Raw genomic sequence first — 20,120 nt, 5'->3', positions numbered from 1 at the left:
CCCCCAAGTAACACACATCCCATGGTCTGCCTCCCCCAGCTTTCATCCGTACTACATGACCCTAAAACAGGGTTCACCTCAACTCACCTGTGCAAGCACTTCTCTGAAATGAGACCTCTTCCTATGCCTAAGGAAGAGAGAAAAGCAAAAGGAAAACTTGATTCCCACTGGCCTTCTCTTTCCCACAAGTCACTCTTCACATAGGCTGAGCATCCCTATTCTAAAATGATACAAAATCCAAAACCTTGCTGTGTGTCACACACAAGGAGAAAATATGAAACCTGCAGTTGTAGCCAGGACAAAAGCAAACTGCAGGGCCTGATGGCACATGCCCATAATCACGGCATTTGGGAGGCCAAGGCAGAACTGCCACAAGTTTGAGACCAGCTTGGATTCTACAGTGAGTTTAAGACGACTACATGGCAAAACTTTGTCTCAAAAAACTAAAAACCCACAAACACACACACACAAACAAACAAACAATGCATAAAATTACCTTCAGGTGGGGCTGGGGATTTTGCTTAGTGGTATAAGTACATGCCCGATGAGCGTGAGGTTGTGAGTTTGATTCCTGGTACCCCCCAAAAAAAACCTACAAAAAAAAATTAGCTTCAGGCTATATGTATTAGGTAAACATGCAACATAAAGGGAATACTGCATTTAGACTTGGGTCCCTCCCACCAAGGTATTTCACTACATGTACACAAATATTCCAAAATCTGAGAAGCACAACTCCAAAACACTTCAGGTACAAGTACTCAACCTGTACACCCCTCCGATGACCTGAGTATCCTATCTATCAGAGTTAGCACACCCAGGCAGGATCCACAGTACATTTTTGTTCTAGCAGATTAAGATACAAGAGTGACATTAGCAAAGGGTGCTGCCCGTGGCAAGGGAGGGACTCCCATAGCACACGAGACCCTCATGATGCAGTCTCCCTCCACTCTGTGACTCAATATTGGGTCTGCTGCTGATCATGACTTTGGCTCCTATCACTTTTCCCTCCTGGTCTCGACTATGACTACAATAGAAACAATTTCTTGTGGGCTTTCTATACAGTTGTCTGGTCTTAAATTTACTTTGTAGCCCAGGCTGGTCTCAAAATTGTAGCAATCCTCCTGCCTCAGCCTCTCAACTACTGATTACAGGCAGTCACCACCACGTCCAGCCTCTTGTGGACTTTAATATACAGGCTTCCTTAGTCTCTTCCCATTTTAGTAATTCTCCAAGCTTAACAGGCCTGTAACTACAGACTCGTGCTTTCTACCACTGCTCCAACTCCTCCTCTTCCTGTGAAAGACAGTGTTAAATTCACAGTACTGAGATTCCATTATCTCTCTCAAAAGGAGTGCAGGGCCAGGATGAAACAGGTCACCTCAAAAGCTCAAAGCTCAGATGACCTGGCAGCAGTTCACTGTGCCTGCACAACACCGACTTCCACACAGCCCGTCCGCAGGTGGCTTCTCAAGCTGCCATTCCTCACCTTCCCTAAAGCGGTAAAACCCACTGTTTCCCACTGGGGAGTTCGCTCCTTATTATGCTCAGCTGAAGTGCACTGATGCTAGCAGTGACCCGCAAGTCTACACCAGGTGTAGTGCACCTGCCTGGGAAGTGTGAGGTCACGAGTTCAATCCCCCATACCAAAAAAAACAAAACAAAACAAAAAAAAACCAAGTCCACACCGGGAAGCAAAGGCTAGAAGAGCATTACACCAAGTCACCACTGCCCTGGGACTCAGTGGGGCCATTACCACAGGTCAGCAGCCTGCGAGCAGCACCTTCTGCCCGGCTTCTCTCTACTGCACTCAGCCATTCCCTTCAGAGAGGCCAGCCAGAGTCCACCCCACACTCCCTCACCTGCGTCCCCAGTGGTGCCGCTCCCACTGGTACAGGTGCTGGTGCTGCTGCTGGTGTGGCCGGGACTGTCCTGTCCTTTTTTTTTTTTTTTTTTTAAATGCAGCCACGCTGAGAATGAGCCCCATTTGGTTGGTGCGCACCGATGTGCACACTGCCTGCGTCACTGTGACACCTGACAGATGATGTCCCGCAACACGCTGCTCAGCTTCCCTGTCCCAGAGAGCAGGGAACTGTCCTTCTTAACCTCTTTCCTTCGCTGCTCATGCTGAGGAGTTCACCAGGAAAGTGGTACAAGGTACAAGGCAGCAGATACAGATGCCAGTAGGCAAAACATCAACAGCGGACAAGAAGGAATCAGAATTCTCAGTTGTCTAACCAGTTTTTGAGTCCCCAGATTTCCTAACAAAAGTAAGTAACAGAGGAAGCAAGGAAACTACCCAAAAGGAAGTCATCAGAATGACAGATTGTGTTCCACTGACATTATTTTATTAGGAATGTGGCCCAGGTCTGAGGTACAGGACTGTTTACTGTCACTCACATGTTACCACCACTACACTGCGCCCACCCTACGGCCCTCTCTACAAGTGCAGTCGTTGAGTCCAGGTCCCCACAAAGCTCACTAAGACTGTCTTTTACACCCTCACTGGACACAATAAGCAGGGAAAGAGGATTCTCGAATGCTCGAACTGGGAATCCACAACCGTGCTCCTGGAACCCAGGGATTGAACTCACAACCACACACTTACAAGGCAGGCACTTATGCCGCTGAGCTAAATCCCCAGCCCCTTCGGTTTATTTTTGCACAATACAGATCTGAACTAATTCTGCTCTGTTGCTTAGAATGGTCAAGAGTCTAGAATGAGACTGAATACCTAGAGCCAAAATGCAGTTCAGATCCTTACCCTATAGAAAGAAAATACTGCTACTCTAAATTACTATTCACTTGTTAAGGTACACTAGGCTTCCATTGTACTGTTCAAAATTCTGACTGACTAGTTTAAACTTAGACCATAAAACAGGCACATATTTCCAATAAAGAGGTAAAGATAGAAGGTTAAAAATCAGAAGACAAAGCACCATCAGAACAATGCAGATTATCATTCAGTTCTTCCCCGCATACTCCAAACACCAGTAATTTGCACCTCATCACTCAGCACATTCTGTCCAACACCAACTAGGGTTGAGGCAGGCTAACCAAGACAGCCTAACCAATTCCACTGGGACACTTCTGTGGCAGATCTGGAAGAGAGCGCCCTGCACCACTAGCTTTCACATTTAGGAACTGGCTTCCCTCAGGCTGCCCGATACACGTCTGTCACTCGGGAGAAACACACGATACAACATAATAATAATAATATCAAAACTTATTAGTTGGGAGTTAATGATACAACATTGATAAATCCCAAAATAATTATACAGAATACAGGAAATCAGACCAAAAAGACTACATTTATGTAAAATTCTAGAAAATGCAAACTCATCTATAGTCACAGCAAATCAGTGGTTGTGGAGGTATAGGAGAGCAGGTGGCGGGGATAGAAAGGATTTTAAAAGGGCAAAAGTATTTGCTTCAGCAGCATATATATTAAAAGAGTATCAACAAACCCTTTGAGCGTAACAGTTTTCTGGATGTTTATACATATCAAAATCCCCCAGATGTCAGGCATGGCAGTACACACTTGTAATCCCAGCAATCACGAGGCTGAGGCAGTAGGACCACCAGTTCAAGGCCTGCCTGGACTACATAACGAGATCCTGTCTCAGACAAATAAAAAAAACCCAAAACAGACTATATACTTTAAAGCTTTATTGTAGAGGTTGGAGGTTTAGCTCAGCGGCATAAGCACCTGACTTGCAAGCAGGCAGTCATGAGTTCAATCCCCGGTACCGATAAAAAGGAAAAAGACAAAAAAAAAAAAAAAAAAAAAAAAAAGCTTTATTGTATTCCAATTACATATACCTCAGTGGTGCACACAGGCTACAATAATCACTTTTCATAAGCACAGAAGCTTTGTCCTCTTTAAAGCAGCTAATGAAGCTGTCCTGATGACCCTTAGAGCCCACACACTAGCTTGATGATTTATTATATGTATTATTACACCTAGCACTCAAGTACCTATACCTACCAGGCACTGTGTTAGGCATATTATAGAGTAAGATTCTTGGGAAAAATACTTGAAGCTAAATATAAGGCTTAAAATGGAAAGCAAAACAAAATCAAATGGGTGTATCTAAAATAAATGCCTTATAGTAACCTTGTATTTCATGCTCCCTTTGGTAGCACATATAATAACCTTACATTTTCTTAGCAATGAAAAATAATATATGCTGGAAGCAGGTAATATCTAATCCATCCAAATTTTTTTTTCTTTTGTCAATGAAAAAGAGTTTATAGGAAACTGAAAAATGAGAATGTTGAAATATGTTTCTGGTAAACAATATAAAGAATACACAATTATATACTCAAAGTTTTCATGAAAATTACAACCCATGAAGTTAAGGCATTAACATTATCAAACAACAAAAATTAATTGATTTTAGGAGGACCAGCATGAAAATATTGTAATGTAATGTTCAAAGTAACTTTCTGTAATGATGGAAATACTTGCTCTCTGTATTGTCCATTATGGACTCTGTTAGTCATGTGAATTCTTATATATATATATATATTTTTTTTTTTTTTTGTCTTTTTCCTTTTTATCAGTACCAGGGATTGAACTCACGACTGCCTGCCTGCAAGGCAGGCGCTTATGCCGCTGAGCTAAATCCCCAGCCCTAGTCATGTGAATTCTTGAAATGTGAAGGCAACTAAGGACATGAAGTTTTCATATAATTTAAATATTCACATGTTACTTAGTGGCTACTCAACTGTGCAGTTCCAATGTTTCTTGAGTCAAAAACCAGTGGTTTCTTTCTCCAGTTACTGCTAAGGGATTGAAGGTCAGGGGTGCAAAGAAAGGAAAGCTCTTTGATTTCTCTGGCGATCTAAAATTCTCCACAGCTTTTGGAGGTAGAGGCTGGTGCAACCCCCTAGGAAGAGTATAAGAGAAGGACACTTGGGTAAAACTCAGTACTTACATCCTTCTGACTCCCAGCGATTGTCAGCAGGAGGATTCTCATCAGTCTGGAGGATGCTTACAATCACACAGAACTAAGTTGTGGCCTCCCCTGGGCTGTCTGTCTGTGCATGGAAATCACTACTGTGGGACTGATAGAGAGGTGGTGGTGGTGCTCATTTGCACATAGGGTTTGCAGAGCTGGATGAAGATTTAGAGGCAGAGGGAGCTAAAGGCCCTTTCTGGCCACCTGCAGGGTGACTAAGCCCCTTTTTTGGGATTACAGTCTTAGTCTTGGTCTTGAACACTTTGCTTGGATCCAGTTTGTCCTTGGAGTCAGTCTCTCCTGTGAGCAAGTCTGTGTTGTAGGTGATGAGTTTATGTAAGTTGAACCATTGCAGGGCCTGTGTGCTAATGCCATAGCTGGTGAAAGCATACTGCCCTTGGGGCAGGGCCAGGTGGGTGACAAGCAGGCTGTTACAGCAGTAAAAATATCTATGAGACTTTAATGCTCTGTCCAGGAATCAGATTTCAGTGTCTTGTGCTAATACTGGTTTCCCAGTATTGCAAAGCAAACCTTTTCACTTCGATTGCATGAATCCAATTCAAATACCACACTTCAAGAGTCAAAATGAGGCTTCTCTGGCTGGTCCTCACTGGCTTCATATGTATCGTCCTCCAGGTCTGCCAGAGTTGGTGCATTAGGAAGTGAATACATAGAAGATGGGTTGAGCTCAGTTAGTTTTGAGATGGTGTTAATTGCCAGCAGAATGATGTATTCATCCAGCTTCACACTTCAGGTCATGTGGAAGCCATTGGTCGTCACATAAAAGTTCTTCACATCCTCAGGAATCACAGTTACTTTTTGTTCCCATGAAGAAATCATACGAAGCAAGTGCCTTCTCTATGAGAGTTACTTCTGTCACACCTGGAGAAGATTCTAGGATGCAGGTGATGCCAAAAGTCAGCTTCTCCAGGTGTGGCTTGTTGCAGCCTAGTGGCAGGGGCAGTGTCTCCGCCACGGCTTTTTCTTTTTTCTTTTCTTTTTTTTTGAGACAGGCTAACCTTGAACCACTATGTAATTCAGACTGACTTGAATTCACTGTGTAGTCCAAACTGGCCATGAACTTGCAGCAATCCTCTTGCCTCAGCCTCCTAAGCACTGAGGTTGCAGGTGTGTGCTACCATGCCCAGCTTAATGACCCATTCAGATTTTAAAAACTGAGATTTTGTGACCTGTCTAAAGTCATATAGCTCACATGAAGAAGTTAAGTTTTTTGAATTTTTTTTAACTTTAGAAGTTAATTCTTGATGAGAGGTCTTCTGACCCCAAGTCTAATGTTCCAGCCATAAGTGTACTTCCCTCTCATGTGATTTGCAAACTAATTTTAAAAGAAATGTAAAACAATGCTGGGAGGAGAGGTACATGTATGAAATCCTGAGACTCCTACTCTTGGAAGATAAGATGGGAGGATCCTAACTTCAAAGCCAGCCTGAGATACAAGCAAGATTATATCTCAAAAAGAAATGGAAAATAAAAAAAATGCAATCTTTGTTACTTCCTCACTGCTAGGACATACCTGACACCCACACGTTAAAGGAGAAAAGGCTAATTTAGTGCACACGTTGTGCAGATTTAGGTCCACAGTCACCTGACTCCAGAGCTAGAAGGGTGGTGTGGTGGCAGGAAGCGGCAGCCTTCCTCACTCATACTGAATCCAGGCTGCAAGCTTGATGGTTACCCCATGAGCCAGTCACCCCCCAGAAGTCCTGCCTGTAAGCATATGAAATTTGGGGGGAACATCTAAATATAAGTTATTATAGAAACAAACTAAATTTTTACTGTTTTCTGAAAGTACAGGGGTGCTACACTGAGCTACATCTCTTACCCTATTTTTGAAACAGGATCTCAATAAATCACTAAATTCTCCAGGTTAGGATTCAATTTAAGATCCTCCTGCCTCACCCTCCCATAGTGCAGGGATTACAAGCCTACACCTATATGTTTAAAATGTAAGATCTCACTATGTAGATCACACTTATCTTGAGTTCACTATGTAGCCCAGGTTGGTCCAGAACTCAACCAAGTGATTATTCTGCCAACCGATGAGATAATAGGCATGAACCACCACACCCAACCCTAAAATGTTTACTTTTAAACACACACACACACACACACACACACACACACACAAAACATGTATAGTCTTTAAATTTATCAAAATAGTCAGTCCCAGAGCTGGTTGTAATAGCACATGCCTGAAATCCCAGGCAGCACTCAAGGGGGTGAGGCAGGAGGATCAACATAAATTTGAGGCCAGCCTAGACTACACAATGAGTTCAAGGCCAGCCTGAATTACACAGTGACACCCTGTCTCAAAAAACAAAAAAATAAAATAAAACAAAATCTCGGGCTCAGTGGAGAAAAATTACTCTGAAAATAAAATCTTTGGACCTTCAAAATGTTCCTTTCACTTATTTTGGCTGCTAAACCTACACAAATTTTCTAAGAATTATTTTTTTGCAGTATTGCCATTACTCTCTAATTAAATGTTTCTGGTTTCAAGAACTGGTGTTTTTTTGCTACCTGACTTGGTGCCACATATCTGTAATCTAGGCACAGGAGACTGAGGCAGAAAGGTCACCGTGAGTATGAGGCCAGCCTGGAATACATACTGAGATCAAGGCCAGCTGAAACTACATAGCAAGACCCTGCTCACTACATAGCCCATGCTGGCCAACAAACTTGCTGTGATCTTCCTGCTTCCGTCTCCTGAGTGCTGGGATTATAGGCATATGGCTGGATTACTGTTTTTTTGTTTTTGTTTGTTTGAGACTGGGTATTTCTATGTAATCCAGGTTGGCCTCAAACTCAAAACGTCTGTCTCTGCCTCCTGAGTGTTAGCAGGAAGATCAATGTGAGTTTGAGGTCAGCTTGGGATACCTGGCAAGATCAAGGCCAGCCTGAACTACATAGTGAAACCCTGACTCAAAAAAATAAATAAAATAAAATAACTTTATAGGTAACATTGATACCTTCTCTGCTAAAAACAGTGTCTCAGTACAGTACTCGATACTCACATGTGGTCTCACCATACACTTACAGTATCTACAGTAGAAGTTAAAGGGCAATTAGAGACACTGGAAATGAAGGGGGAAGGGTTTCACTAAGTCATTAAACTGCGCAGGCTGGACTGGATCTTGCAATGCTGCCTCTGCCTTCCAGAGTCCTGAAATTACAAGTAGAGGCCATCATGACCAGCACAGGAAGTCTTAATTCCCTTATCCGTCTGAGTAATGGCACAGATGGCCGAAAACATGTATGTTTCCTCTTAGGCTGCAAAGGGTCCAAGCTCCTTCTATAGTAGGAATGACTTTAAGGATCACGCTGCGGAAACACAGTAAGAGATCAAAGTCACGGCATCCTTGAAGCTGTATCCTTGTAGGTATAGGACATAGCCGATATAAGGATGACGATCTCTAAAGTCATGTCAGTGGTCTACATTTAAACAATGATAGCTAAGGGGTTTAGTTAAGCAGCACAAGAGCCTGCCTGGCAAATGTTAGATCATGATTTCAATTTCTGGTACCCAAAATAGAAAATAGAAAAGTAAATAGTGAATGAAAGGATTTTGGCCCAGACAGGACGCTGTAGCCGGTAAAGCCTCAGGCGGAACCAAGGAGCTCCATCTCCCCCTACCCCTAGGAATTTACCTATGGCGCCAAAAGAATACCAATGGGCTACCTGTGCATCCCTAATGTCCCCTCAGGCTCCACCCCAAACCCAAGCTACATATATGCCTCCACTCCACGTGTTCCACGGAGAGATCGCGACCCCAGGGGGAGATGCCGCGCCCCAGGGTGTGTGTGTGGGTGGGTGGGTGGGGTCTCTCCCCACATTCTCAAAAAAAAGGTCATTTATATTTCATACTTATCTTTTCAGCCGCCACCCCCACACAGTTCTATCAGTGAACACTTCCAGAACACAGTAAGCCAAAAAACGTGTTCTGTTTTTAATTTTAAAAGTATGCCTGAGTCTACCTATGACGCAGTTTTCCGCCGTGACGTCACGGGAGGTCCCCGCAGCAACGTCACACGTAGGTGATGTAAAGGAGAATAAGGTTGCGGGGGTTTCTCACCAGTTCCACCCACAGGTTGGGGGGCCGGTTTTCTCTGTTGCTTTGGATTGTGTGTGAGGAAACGCGACTATAGCTATTAGGTACAGTCTCAGCAGCAAAATTTTAGCCCTGCCGCCGAAGTTACTTCTCTTTCCGAAAAATGGCGGCACCCCGCTATTTCCAGCACTTTTCGCTATCTGTGCTTGCGCAGCAGCTGGATCACGGTTTTGGCGCAAGAGTGCAAAATGCAAGTTTTCATTGGTTTATACCCTAGGTGGAGCCAAACTCAACTGTTTCTTAGCAACCATATCTTTCCATTGATTGGCTAATCCCTCACAGACTGAGGGGAACGAAAGCCTCATTTAGTAGTCACTCATCACTCTCTCATTGGTTAAATGATCGCAGAAGGCGGTGGAAGCTGTCTGGAACAAGAGCGAGCGAGGAATCGGGTGGTCTCACTTCTGTGTCAAAGCTTCGAGTAGAGCCAACAAAGAGGGAAGAAGGATGTTTTTAGCCGACCCTAGTCCGAGTTGCCAAGTGGGGTACTTGTTCTTCCTGGCGACAGCTTTTTTTTGGTACCGGGGTTTGAACTCACAACCATGCACTTGTAAGGCAGGCGCTTATGCTGCTGAGCTAAATCCCTTGGTGACAACTTCTTAAGAGAGTAGTTGCACTTTTTCACTTTGGAGAAGGATTCCACACCCTCATTCTGAGCGGGTCCTATACCCAATCCTTCAGATCATGGCCTGCTGACCTGAGAAAGGCACTTCTTGTCACAAATTCATCTGCCACAGAGCTTAGCTCCACAGGTCACATGCCTCCATCCTCCCTCCATGTCCCACTGCAAGATAAACTGAGTTTCTCAGGCAATCTAATATTTTCTCCTCTAACTAGAAAAGACTGATACGCACCTTTACTTTTTAAGTGTATCTTAGAGGGGGTTCTACTAAATATAGCTGCCAAAAGCATATCTGGTTAGTTGGAGAACCTGAGTGCCAGGTCTGACTTGACTAGAAAAATCACTATACTGAGTCTCTTATGCACGATGGAGAATTGGACTAATTATCTCTTAGGATTTATAACTGCAACCTGGTTGACTTTTTTTTTCTTCCTTTTGGGTACTGGGGATCTGGGGATCAAACTCACGACCTTACATATGCCAGGCAAGGGGCTTACACCACTGAGCTAAATTCCTGGCTCTGATTTATTGAGATAGTATCTCACTTTGTAGCCCAGACTGGGCTAATTTGTGATCCTGCTGCCTTAGCCTCCCGAGTGCTGGGATTATGTGTAACACTATGCCGGGTTTAATCTTGTGATTTTTTTTTTTAATCAGTACCAGGGATCAAACTCAGGACCGCCTGCTTGCAAGGCAAGTGCTTATGCAGCTGAACTAAATCCCCAGCCCCTAATCCTGTGATCTTATTCAAACAAAACAGCTTCTTTCTGGAGATGACCAGTGAACAGTGGTTCATGAAGGCAGAAGTAAAGCTAGCTTCACTATTGTGCTTCTCTGGTGCCTCCTCCTCAGAGCCTAACCATGAATCGTTAAGAGATAAGAGCTCACTAGAGCTGGTTAGAAAGCTTGTGTTTCTGTAGTGCAGTTAGGAACAAAAAAAAAAAAAAGAAAGCTTGTATGTAGAAGTCTGCGAGTCACCATTTTGTGTGTGTGCACACGTGTAGTTCTGGGAATGGAACCTAAATGCCACTTAGCTACACTCCCAGTTCTGAATTTGTTGTCATTGTTTAGTGGTATTAGGCACTGAACTCAGTCTTCACACTGAACAACATCCTCAGCCTATATTTTAAAATTATAATTCTGAGATAGGATTTTGCTAAATCCCCCAGGCTGGGCTCCAACTTGCAATTCTCCTGACTTGGCCTCCCAGTGTTGGATTTACAGGCATGCACCACCACAACCAGCTTTTCACTCGGCCTCTTAAACTAGGTTCCTTGCAGCTTAGCTAAAATAAGGGTACAGATCTGAATGAATATTCTTGGGTCTAAGTGAAGTGTGGAAAAAGAGGCCAAGGGTAGCAAGGTAGAGCCATAACTTCACTTTATTTGTATTTCCTCTTACGTTAAACCATCAAAACAATAGGAAGGGCAGGGAAAAGGCTGAAGATCTGTTCAATCGCATGTTCTCAGGGCCATTCCAAAAAGTCCTCAAGGCCGAGTGCCCGCTGATGCAGCTTCACATCCATCTCTACTTCCACACACCCTGGTCCATGACCTTTGTAGAGTGCTGGCTTGAGCCCTGCAATTACTTCTTATCCTTTGCCCCCCTTGATGGAAGGTAGGAAACCAGACTCAATACTCCTCTCTGACGGGCAAGGGGATTCACAGATGTACGGTATCCGTAGGTATGCTGCACCTTCTTGCTATCCAGGCAGAGCCCAAAGCTGCTTCCAAGCTCTAGACACCTGCCCACAAGACTAGAGGCCAATGGTGTATGAGCGGCCCGTAGGGTTGTGGATCGCAGAACAGACTGGTGCTGTCACAGCCCATTCGTACCACACCTTCTTGGAACTGCTGCATCGCCAGAAACGCACGCAGATGGTCTGGCCTTCACGTACCGTAATGGGCTGCTGTAAGAAGGAAGAGAGGTTCAGGGTAGAGCTAATGAGTTAGATGGAGCTGTGTAAATTAAATACACAAGGGGCTACTCCAACAGCCACACACTTGTATCAAATCTACATGGAACAATCAGACACTGAGCAAGTAATCAAAAGTGTGCAAATAATCACACCCAGGTGTGCTAGGTGCTGTGCACATGTATGTGGTGCCGTAACCCTAAGAAACAGGATGCTAATCTCGCCTAGCAGGTTAAGGAAAGTTTATCTGACAGCAGAAATGTTCAAGGAGACCTGGAAGATTAGCTAGCTGGGTGGTGAGATGAACAACTTCACAGGTACAGCAGAGAATTATCAAAGCCTGAGGCAGAAAAAGACCTCGGAGTATTACAGGAACCAAAGAAGCCTCATAGGGTTGAGGTGGTGGGGGGAACAACAGTTAAACAGGCAGACAAAACTGTATCGATTCTTATAAGCAAAGTTACCATAGGTTTCGGCCTTTATCCCAAAGAGCAGTACCAGGAGAGGGAGAAGATCAGAATTGTTAAAGATGGCTCTGCTCACAGTACAGATGGATAGAAAGACTGAGGTAACTGTAGATAACCCAATGCCTATCACCAGGGTCAAAGAGCGTGTTAGAGCAAGAACATGGGTCACAGCCAAGTATCATCCTGGGGGAAGGGAAAGGGGCAGGATACCAATGGGAAAACTTACTCCTTAACCTATGAAGTCTTAAATGCAACTCCTACCTTAATGGGGAAGAGGATGGGAAACCACGAGAACATCCCAGGAGAGTGAGTCTCTGGACGGATACCTGTGTGGACGAAATAATGAAAAAGATCACAGTCTCTACTGACTCTGGGGCTCTCCCTGAATCTAAATGAGACATGTACACAGGCGCAGTCTGCCACACTCACTGCAGACACTCACTCAGAGTGATGTCCTGATAAAGCACAGTCTCAAAGTAGCCCGCAAAGCCATGCAGCACCGTGTTCACCTCCACAGGAAACTCCAGGGTGCAGTAGCGGTTGTTGTCAATCATAGGATCTGTCAAGAAAAAATTAAGTGACTGATGAAGGACCAGAAGCCCAGACAACGTAGTGGAGCACAAGCGTTCCAGGAATGGAAGCCTAGCTCGGGCAGACTGAGGACACCAGTGGGAGAAAGCAGGCCAGTAAGCTCAGACTTCTCCGGTCAGGACAGCATGCAGGAACCTACCTCTGTTGGGGTGGCTGAAGGTGAAACAGGGTTGGGGTGCAGAGAGCTGGTGGAAGTTGTGCAGCCGTACCACATAAGGCATCTCAAACTGGGCCTGTCCCAAGTGAGAAAGAAAGAGCAAGCAAGAGCTGGAAAAAACAGACAGGATACCAACTTCCCCAGGAAAAGAAGCTCAAGCCCCAAAGACACAGGAAAAGATGAAAACACAGTGTTACTTCAACCGCTTTCCCCCATCCCCAACTACTCCTTCGCCTCTTCTTTAGTGGTAGAAAACTAAAGGACTACCGGCAAAGCACTTCCTTCTGGAGAGAAGCTCAGTTTACCTCAGGGTCACGGTCCTTCTCCCGACAGGCCCGGACCTCGTTGTACAGCTTGGAGGAGGAGATGGGAGCCAGGAAGGAGGTGTACTCCCCAGGGATGCTCACACCATCATCTGCAGGCAGAAGAGCCAGATTAGTTCCCACAGGAGGAACATGGTGCCTCTGCACTAGACAAAAGCTCATTCTACCCTCATCAAAACCAACCAAGGCTGGCAAAGGCATGACAGGAAGAGGTGGCTTGATGTCACATTCCCAGGCTAGTCTGCTCCCAATTCCTCTCGTGGGAGATTTCCCTGCTAGGTTAATTTGCAGTCACAGAAGATTAAAACTGAAGGAACCTAAAATGCACTGTCATATATTTATCCTGATAAGGGAACAAGTCCTGGCATGCTTGCATCACTGTGACAACATGGTGGTGTACTTAACACAAAGATGGCTACAATGTCACTACACAGTCGTCATTATGAGACTACCTCACATAGGCAGTCTGGCTGATGGAAATGTCATTAGCTATGGTAATTCCCAACTTTTGTGTGGAGTCACAAAGCTCAACAAAAGTTCCTGACAAAAGCTAAGCCCAGACACGCCTGCCAACTGAGGAGTCTGCAGTCCTCAGGTAAAGTCTGCTCTACTCATGGGCATCGAGCAGTAGCTCTCCAAGTCACATGATCCCACCCAAATCCAGCCATCTCCCTTAAGCCCTGTAACCTCCTCCCCACTGCTGCCCAATTTATACACCCATCCTGAAGACACCTTTCAGGAAGTGCTGTGCTCCATCCAGACACTCAGGTGACAGCTCATTGTCTGCAAAGGAGCCCAGAAGCTCACTGACAATTATGTCTGCTTTCTCTGGAGCCACCCATTCCCTCATGTCTGAAGAGACTACTGTCACCTGGCTTCCCCATTCTTCAAACTGCCAGTTCTCTAGCCTGAAACAGAGATCATACAGATAAGGAGTGATGTTATGGAAAACTGATCATAGGGACAAACTTCCGAATGGACAGGTTCCTACTCACGTCACCACAGCATTTGGGTTCTTCTCCACAGCATACAGCTTTATCCGCCGGTCAGCCTGCTTGGCAGCCCGCAGGGAAGCATTCACAAGGGGACCCCGGCCTGCTCCTAGCACCATCAGTACCCTAAGGGGAAGAATCAGTAGATTGGGCACACTGAGAAGTAGACATGCGTGTCCTTGGGGTTGCAGGAAAAGCACTCACTGGACATTGGTATCCTTCTCTTCTTCTGGTACTCGGTCCAACAGACATTTATAGATGGCCTGGAGAAAAGAGAAAAGACCTCATGGCTATACTCCCATCCTCCCCAAGGTTATCCTAGCCCTGTGTGGATTCTTCACTGGGCCCAACACTATACCTGCTGGTACTGAGAGTATTTGATGGGGTCCTTTTCAAATACTTCATATGTCTGAGATTCCAGATTGTCCATCAGTGGCTTGAATGGGAGGAAAAAGATAAAGTAAGAGAGCCAGTTCCTATCAAAAGACAATGTATCAGGACATCAATAACTTCTCAGCTGGGAAAGGTGGTGCAAGTTTGAGCCCAGCCTGGGCCACTTACTGATTTAGTGAGAGCCTGTCTCAAAAATAAAAAGGGCTAGGGATTTAGCTCAGTGTGAAGACCCCGAGTGCAATCCTCAGTACCATCAAAACGGAAACAGACCAAACCTTTCCATTGTCTCCTGAGCTACAGCAGGATTTTGGGGCACCTACTCTTAAGAGATGTTTCCCATCCCACCTGCTATATCTCAGTGTAGTCTAAACCCACCTGGAGTGGGGACTGTAGATAGTCTTCATAGCCCTTGGCAAAGAGTTCATAGGCATTGGGTGGAGGGCGGTTCTGGCTTAAGTATTCCAAGTATTGGAGGTAGGAGCAGAATTCCTTCTCTGAGTGGTGGTTGGTGCCAGTGATGATGAACTGCACCTCTAACTACAAGAGAAGTCAGACCATCAGACAGCCCTCGACCAAGAATCTAGGATACTGGATTATGGTTCATGGCCAAAGAGCTCTACTAGAAAATAAGGCTTGGACCCACAGTTGAGTGTGTGCCCCAAAACCAACAAAAAGTAGCCAGAGTCTCCCATAAATTTAAAAAGCCTTCTAATACAATATAAACATTATCCTAGCTCAAAGGACCATAGGCATCCTTGCTGTAACTTCCAAAATAAAATCTGCAAATTTATGAGTTTTATTTCTTTGGCAAGGTTTCTGGAGTTCTTGCTGACATCTGCTTCACTGTTGTCAAGGCCTCCAACTTTCCTGAAATTGTTCTTTAGAAAATAAAGAGGATGCTTGGGGATACAGTTCAGCAGCACAAGAGCCTGCCTGGAAAGCACAAAGTCCTGAGTTCGATTTCTGGTACAAAAAAAGAAAAAATAAATAAAAAAGAAGGAAACTAGAGGAAAACTCCCATAGGAGAGGAAAAAAAGCATTAAGCATATGAAAGTAACGCACATAGCCAGACCACCTTTAGAACCATCTACCCACCTTGAGGAGCCGGAAGATCAGCCTCTGGTGCATCTTAGAAAGAACAGGAAATCCCTTCTTATTAGTCAAGAAAATGCTGGTGGGAAGAATGGCGGCTTTGATGGGCTCCCCGAGCCAACGGTCAATGACATGATTGGATGGGAGGTCAGCCCCAATTTCAAGAGCTACGCAAGGGGAAGAGAAAGACCTGTCAATCACTGTCAGGCAAGGAGGTCTTCTTGCTCCTTTCCACAAGGTCTGCTTCTTCTTCTTAAGAGCAAGGTAGACAGGGCATGGTGGCACATACCTGTAACCCCACCACTTAAGAGGCTAAGGCAGGAGGTTCACTGTGAATTTGAGGCCAGACTGGGCTACATAGCGAGTTAAATGCCAGCCTAAACCACACAGCAAGACCTTGCCTTAAAAATAAAAATAAAAATAAAAAAAGACAAGGCACAGGGCAAATAGTCAAAATGCTGAGTATCCATGAAACTTCCCCCCCCCCCCCCCAGGGTTAGAGACTGGATCCAGATCCCTCTCAACAAACTATATCCCCAGTTCTTTATTTCTATTTTACTTCAAAGACAGGGTCTCATTTAAACTGCCAAGGCTTGGCTCCAATTTGCAGTCCTTCTGCGTCAGCCTCCCAGAGTGTTGAGATTACATGTGTACACCACCACACCCTACTGCAGGGCTTTACTGATTCTTTATTCATGAGAGGTCATACCTATCCCAAGATCCTCAGAGACTTACCTACTGCAATTCTCTTGCTATAGTCACACAAAGTCCGGAAATTGTGCCACCTGGCCAAATACAGAAAAATACTGTCAAATATATATGGCCCCCGTCCTCCCATTTCTGCCCCCTACTTTCCCATACCCTGGTATAGCAGCGAAAGGAGACATACCACATCCACGTTTTCTCCTCCCCACTGTACTCCTGTGTGTGTGTAGTTGGTACATTTTCAATTATATCATCTCTCAGGTCCTCTGGTGCCACCAAGGGTACCCGCATCCAGAACTGCATGTGATTGAGTATCAATTTAGAACTGGTTTTGAATTCCAGTCCAGAAAGCCAGTTAAAAGTACCTTGCTTTAGACCTCAATTTGTCCTTTGGAAAAGGGGACTGAACCCAAGACCTTCACTCTGGGTTACATCCTTAAGTTTTTTTAAATTTTTAACCTTGAGAGAGGGTTCACCAAGTCATGTTGCCCAGGCTTGACTCGAATTTTTGATCCTCTTGCCTTAGCCTCCTGAAGTGCTAGGATTATAGGCATGTGACACCATGCCCAGCACAATTTAATCCCTCCATATGCTGTTCTTGATTCTAAGTATTTTGTACATTATCTTTCTACAAATATCTGCCATGATTTTATTTAATTTCAACTAGAAATAATTATATACTCTCTATGTATAGGGCTTTTGGTTTTCTTTTATTGCACACAATGATAAGACAGAATCCAGGGTCTTGTGCATGCTAGGCACATGATCTACCACTGAGCTATACCTTCAGTGTCATATATTACATATTTGGGATTTTTTTTTTTTTTTTTTTGGTTTAAATTTTTCTTTTTTTTTTGGCTTGTTTTTTGAAACAGGGTTTCACTATATAGTTTAGGCTGACCTTGAACTTACTACATAGCCTAGGCTGGCTTTGAGCTCACAGCAATACTCCTGCCCCAGCTACTGAGTACTGGGATTACAGGCATGTGCCACCACACCTGGCTTTTCTTTCTTTTTTTTTTTTCCACAGCTTTATGAGAAAGGAGGCTTTTCTTTTTGAGATAAGGTTTCACTATACAGTTCGGCTGGGCCTCAAACTCACAGTAATTCTCCTGCCTCAGTCTCCAAAGTGCTGAAATTACTAGTGTGTGCTACCATGCCTAACCTTGGTTTAATTTTTCTTTGAAACAGGGTCGTGGTATTCCAGGCTGGTCTTGAACTATGTAGCCTAGGCTGGCCTTGCAAGCCTGCTTCAGCCTCCCAAGTGCTAGGCTTACAGGTATGAGGCACTGTAGCCAACTATTCTGTATTTTGAGAAACTGCATACTATTGTTATTTTTATCTATTTTATAGCACTGGAGATCAAACCCAGGGCCTTGTCCATGCTAGCAAAAGCTCCACTAATGAGCTACATTTCCAGCCCTGCATGACAGTTTTAGGTAGGGGGGATATTGACCTTTCAGTTCTGCCAAATGCACCACTGAATGCCTGGGTATAAGACAGCACTTAGCAAAGCCTAGCTATCACTACATACAACAGGGAACAAGCCCTTCAGCCATACCATGGAGGAATGGTGGCCAGTGTGGATGTGGTTGGTCAAAACTCTGGCCAGGTTTGTGTTATCTTCCTGATTAAGAGGCAGCAGAAATGCCGGAAGACCCAGATATGCCCCAAAATTCAGCTCCTGTAACATTGCCTGGAATGGAGATGGAGGAAAATGTTAAGAGGTAACAACCAAATCTTTCTAATTACATTGTATAAACTGATTTACTTTGCCATTCCAAGTCACTGGGGAAAGGGATGACTTTCCAACCACCTTGCTGACAGAACTAATGTTTAGAAAGATCCTGGGGAGAGACCAGTCTTACCGCCTCAGAGTTCCTGCGGATCTTCTCCACTTTTGAGTCTGGATGAATCCATGGGGAAAGCTTTCCCACAATTAGTGTATTCCAGTCTGCACTCCCCAACCCAAGAAAGATAAAGACTAAATGAGGCTCAGCACTTTACTTGTTCAATTCCTAGTTCTTAGTAGAACGTGGACAGAGATGAGAGACAAAGATTATTCTGTCACAGATATAGGATAGCATGATGCACAATAGGGAACTAAGGCTTTTAGCAATAAGCAAGAGAAAACAAGTTATCTATATCCCAGGTACTAACCATTATAATCCAAGTCAGGAAAGTGGGAGAACGGGCCCTACTAAAGTAGAAGTTGTTACTGTCTCTAATAGTTAAGGGGCATATGGGATGGTCCCTACCCCTTCCTGACAGCAGTAGGTCTGATCTTGTCTGGGGGCCAGGTCGATTCTTAGCAGGTTCCTGAGTGAACTCCCTCTTGAAACGCGGGTGGAAGACAGGCATGCAGAGGAAATCAAACCTACAACCGCGACAGACCCAGAATCATCATGAAAAGTGAGTAGCAGTGCCCAGAGATACAAGCAGCTGGGTTTAGGCTATTCTGATTTTTCACAGCTCTTTCAGGAACCATCAGTCACCCCACGGGACTATTGATTTTACTCCATCTTGGGACATATCACTTCTGTTAAACTGCACTTCAATTTCTCCCCAAAAACACGGCCGTGGAAAAGATGAGTAAGGAGAAAAGGAAATCCACGCTACGCAGCATCATTCTTCCCCGAACTGTCACATCCAGACTTGCCCCAGCATTCCTTCACGCCTCCCCACTCCAGACCAACCTCTCCTCACCCCTGCCCACTAACACAACACTTCCTCCCACTCCCAGACAGTATCCTCAGCTTCCAAGGCCCTGGGGTATTGACCGTACGTCGCTGGAGTTTACCAACAACTCCCTCGACTTTTGAACTCAAGTGATCACACGCCTCCCATAAGTTTCCTTCCTCGCGTCACTGGGGGCCGAGGTTCTCCCCTCCAAAAGTAAGGTTCCTCACGCCCTCGTCTCCTGCAGGGTATGACTAGTCTGCCCTCTCCATCCCCGAGTCCGAATTCCGCATTCCGCTGGTGGAGGTACGGCCCTCACCCCTGCTTGGCCACAGCCCCCAGGGTGTCCGCTATTTCGGGGACGCAATTCAGATCCCTCCCGCTGGACACGCGGCTTCCACCAGCACCACCGACCGCCATCGCCGCCATCTTTTCCCTCGCGCTGTCCACGCCGGGATTCCTTGATACCAACAGCCAATCACAAAGCCGAAAAGCGTCCTCAGAAGGCGGGACGAGTCGCCTTAACAACCAGAGCGTCTACCACAGCTCAAGAGGCAGAGGCGGACTGGGGCGGCGCGGTTCCGTCCGCCAATTGGAGGACTGGACAGTGAGGACCCGCGAGGTTCTCGCAGTGTCTACCAATCTCCAGGTCTAGTCAGGGACGAGTTTCAGTCTCCCAGAATGCCTCTGTATGTGTAGAACTCTGCTAAGAGACTACAGGTCCCATGAAACCCTGCAGCGTAAGCTTGAAGTGTCATCACTGAGCTTGCTGCTCATGTCTCAGGGCCAGTGGCGCAATGGATAACGCGTCTGACTACGGATCAGAAGATTCCAGGTTCGACTCCTGGCTGGCTCGTTGGGACTGGTACTCCTTTATTACAACCCTAAACTCCTGGCCGCCGGTACCTAAGATGTCTACTTTTGCTTTTCACTACCTCAAGTTTCATTTTCTCTTCACGCTCACATTTTCAGGTCTTAAATTGGTTGAGTTCTGTAGCTATCCTAGGTCAATTTTTCCTGTCACTCTCTTCAGAGGTGTTTTTTGTATCTTTTTAAAAATTCATTTGTGTTCAATCCCCGGCACCCTCGCAAAA

The 20,120-nt window shown here is 45.1% G+C and overlaps 1 protein-coding gene, 1 non-coding gene and 1 pseudogene across 4 annotated transcripts; 1 reads left to right on the top strand and 2 right to left on the bottom strand.

The window, feature by feature from the left end:
- Nucleotides 1-4,895: 4,895 nt before the first annotated feature.
- On the bottom strand, nt 4,896-6,028 carry LOC100718606 (tubulin polyglutamylase complex subunit 2-like; annotated as a pseudogene).
- A 5,047-nt stretch (nt 6,029-11,075) lies between these two features.
- Nucleotides 11,076-19,544, bottom strand: Prmt5 (protein arginine methyltransferase 5). Of its 3 annotated transcripts, none has more exons than XM_063236899.1 (17): nt 19,346-19,544; nt 18,606-18,724; nt 18,216-18,301; nt 17,909-18,043; nt 16,532-16,644; nt 16,378-16,448; nt 15,646-15,809; nt 14,926-15,087; nt 14,516-14,593; nt 14,362-14,420; nt 14,161-14,283; nt 13,898-14,073; nt 13,148-13,257; nt 12,825-12,918; nt 12,537-12,653; nt 12,356-12,420; nt 11,076-11,621 (listed from the first exon to the last, which is right to left on the bottom strand). In XM_063236899.1, the coding sequence occupies exons 1-17, from the start codon at nt 19,453-19,455 to the stop codon at nt 11,469-11,471; spliced, it is 1,935 nt and encodes a 644-aa protein (XP_063092969.1). In that variant the 5' UTR covers nt 19,456-19,544; the 3' UTR covers nt 11,076-11,468. The 3 variants fall into 3 exon arrangements, with proteins under 3 accessions (XP_063092969.1, XP_003474547.1, XP_063092970.1); XM_003474499.5 differs by having other exon boundaries at nt 16,378-16,427; XM_063236900.1 differs by lacking the exon at nt 18,606-18,724 and having other exon boundaries at nt 19,346-19,474.
- Nucleotides 19,545-19,809: 265 nt separating this feature from the next.
- Nucleotides 19,810-19,882, top strand: Trnar-acg (transfer RNA arginine (anticodon ACG)). Its single transcript has one exon. It is a non-coding gene; the product is annotated as a tRNA-Arg (tRNA).
- Nucleotides 19,883-20,120: the final 238 nt, after the last annotated feature.

The sequence above is a fragment of the Cavia porcellus genome, unplaced genomic scaffold, assembly GCF_034190915.1.
Source record: "Cavia porcellus strain 051 isolate PalLab524CR breed Dunkin Hartley unplaced genomic scaffold, mCavPor4.1 scaffold_26, whole genome shotgun sequence".
Taxonomy (NCBI): Eukaryota; Metazoa; Chordata; class Mammalia; order Rodentia; family Caviidae; genus Cavia; species Cavia porcellus.
Note: the sequence above shows the minus strand (reverse complement) of the source record. Positions and strands in the feature narration are given on the sequence as shown.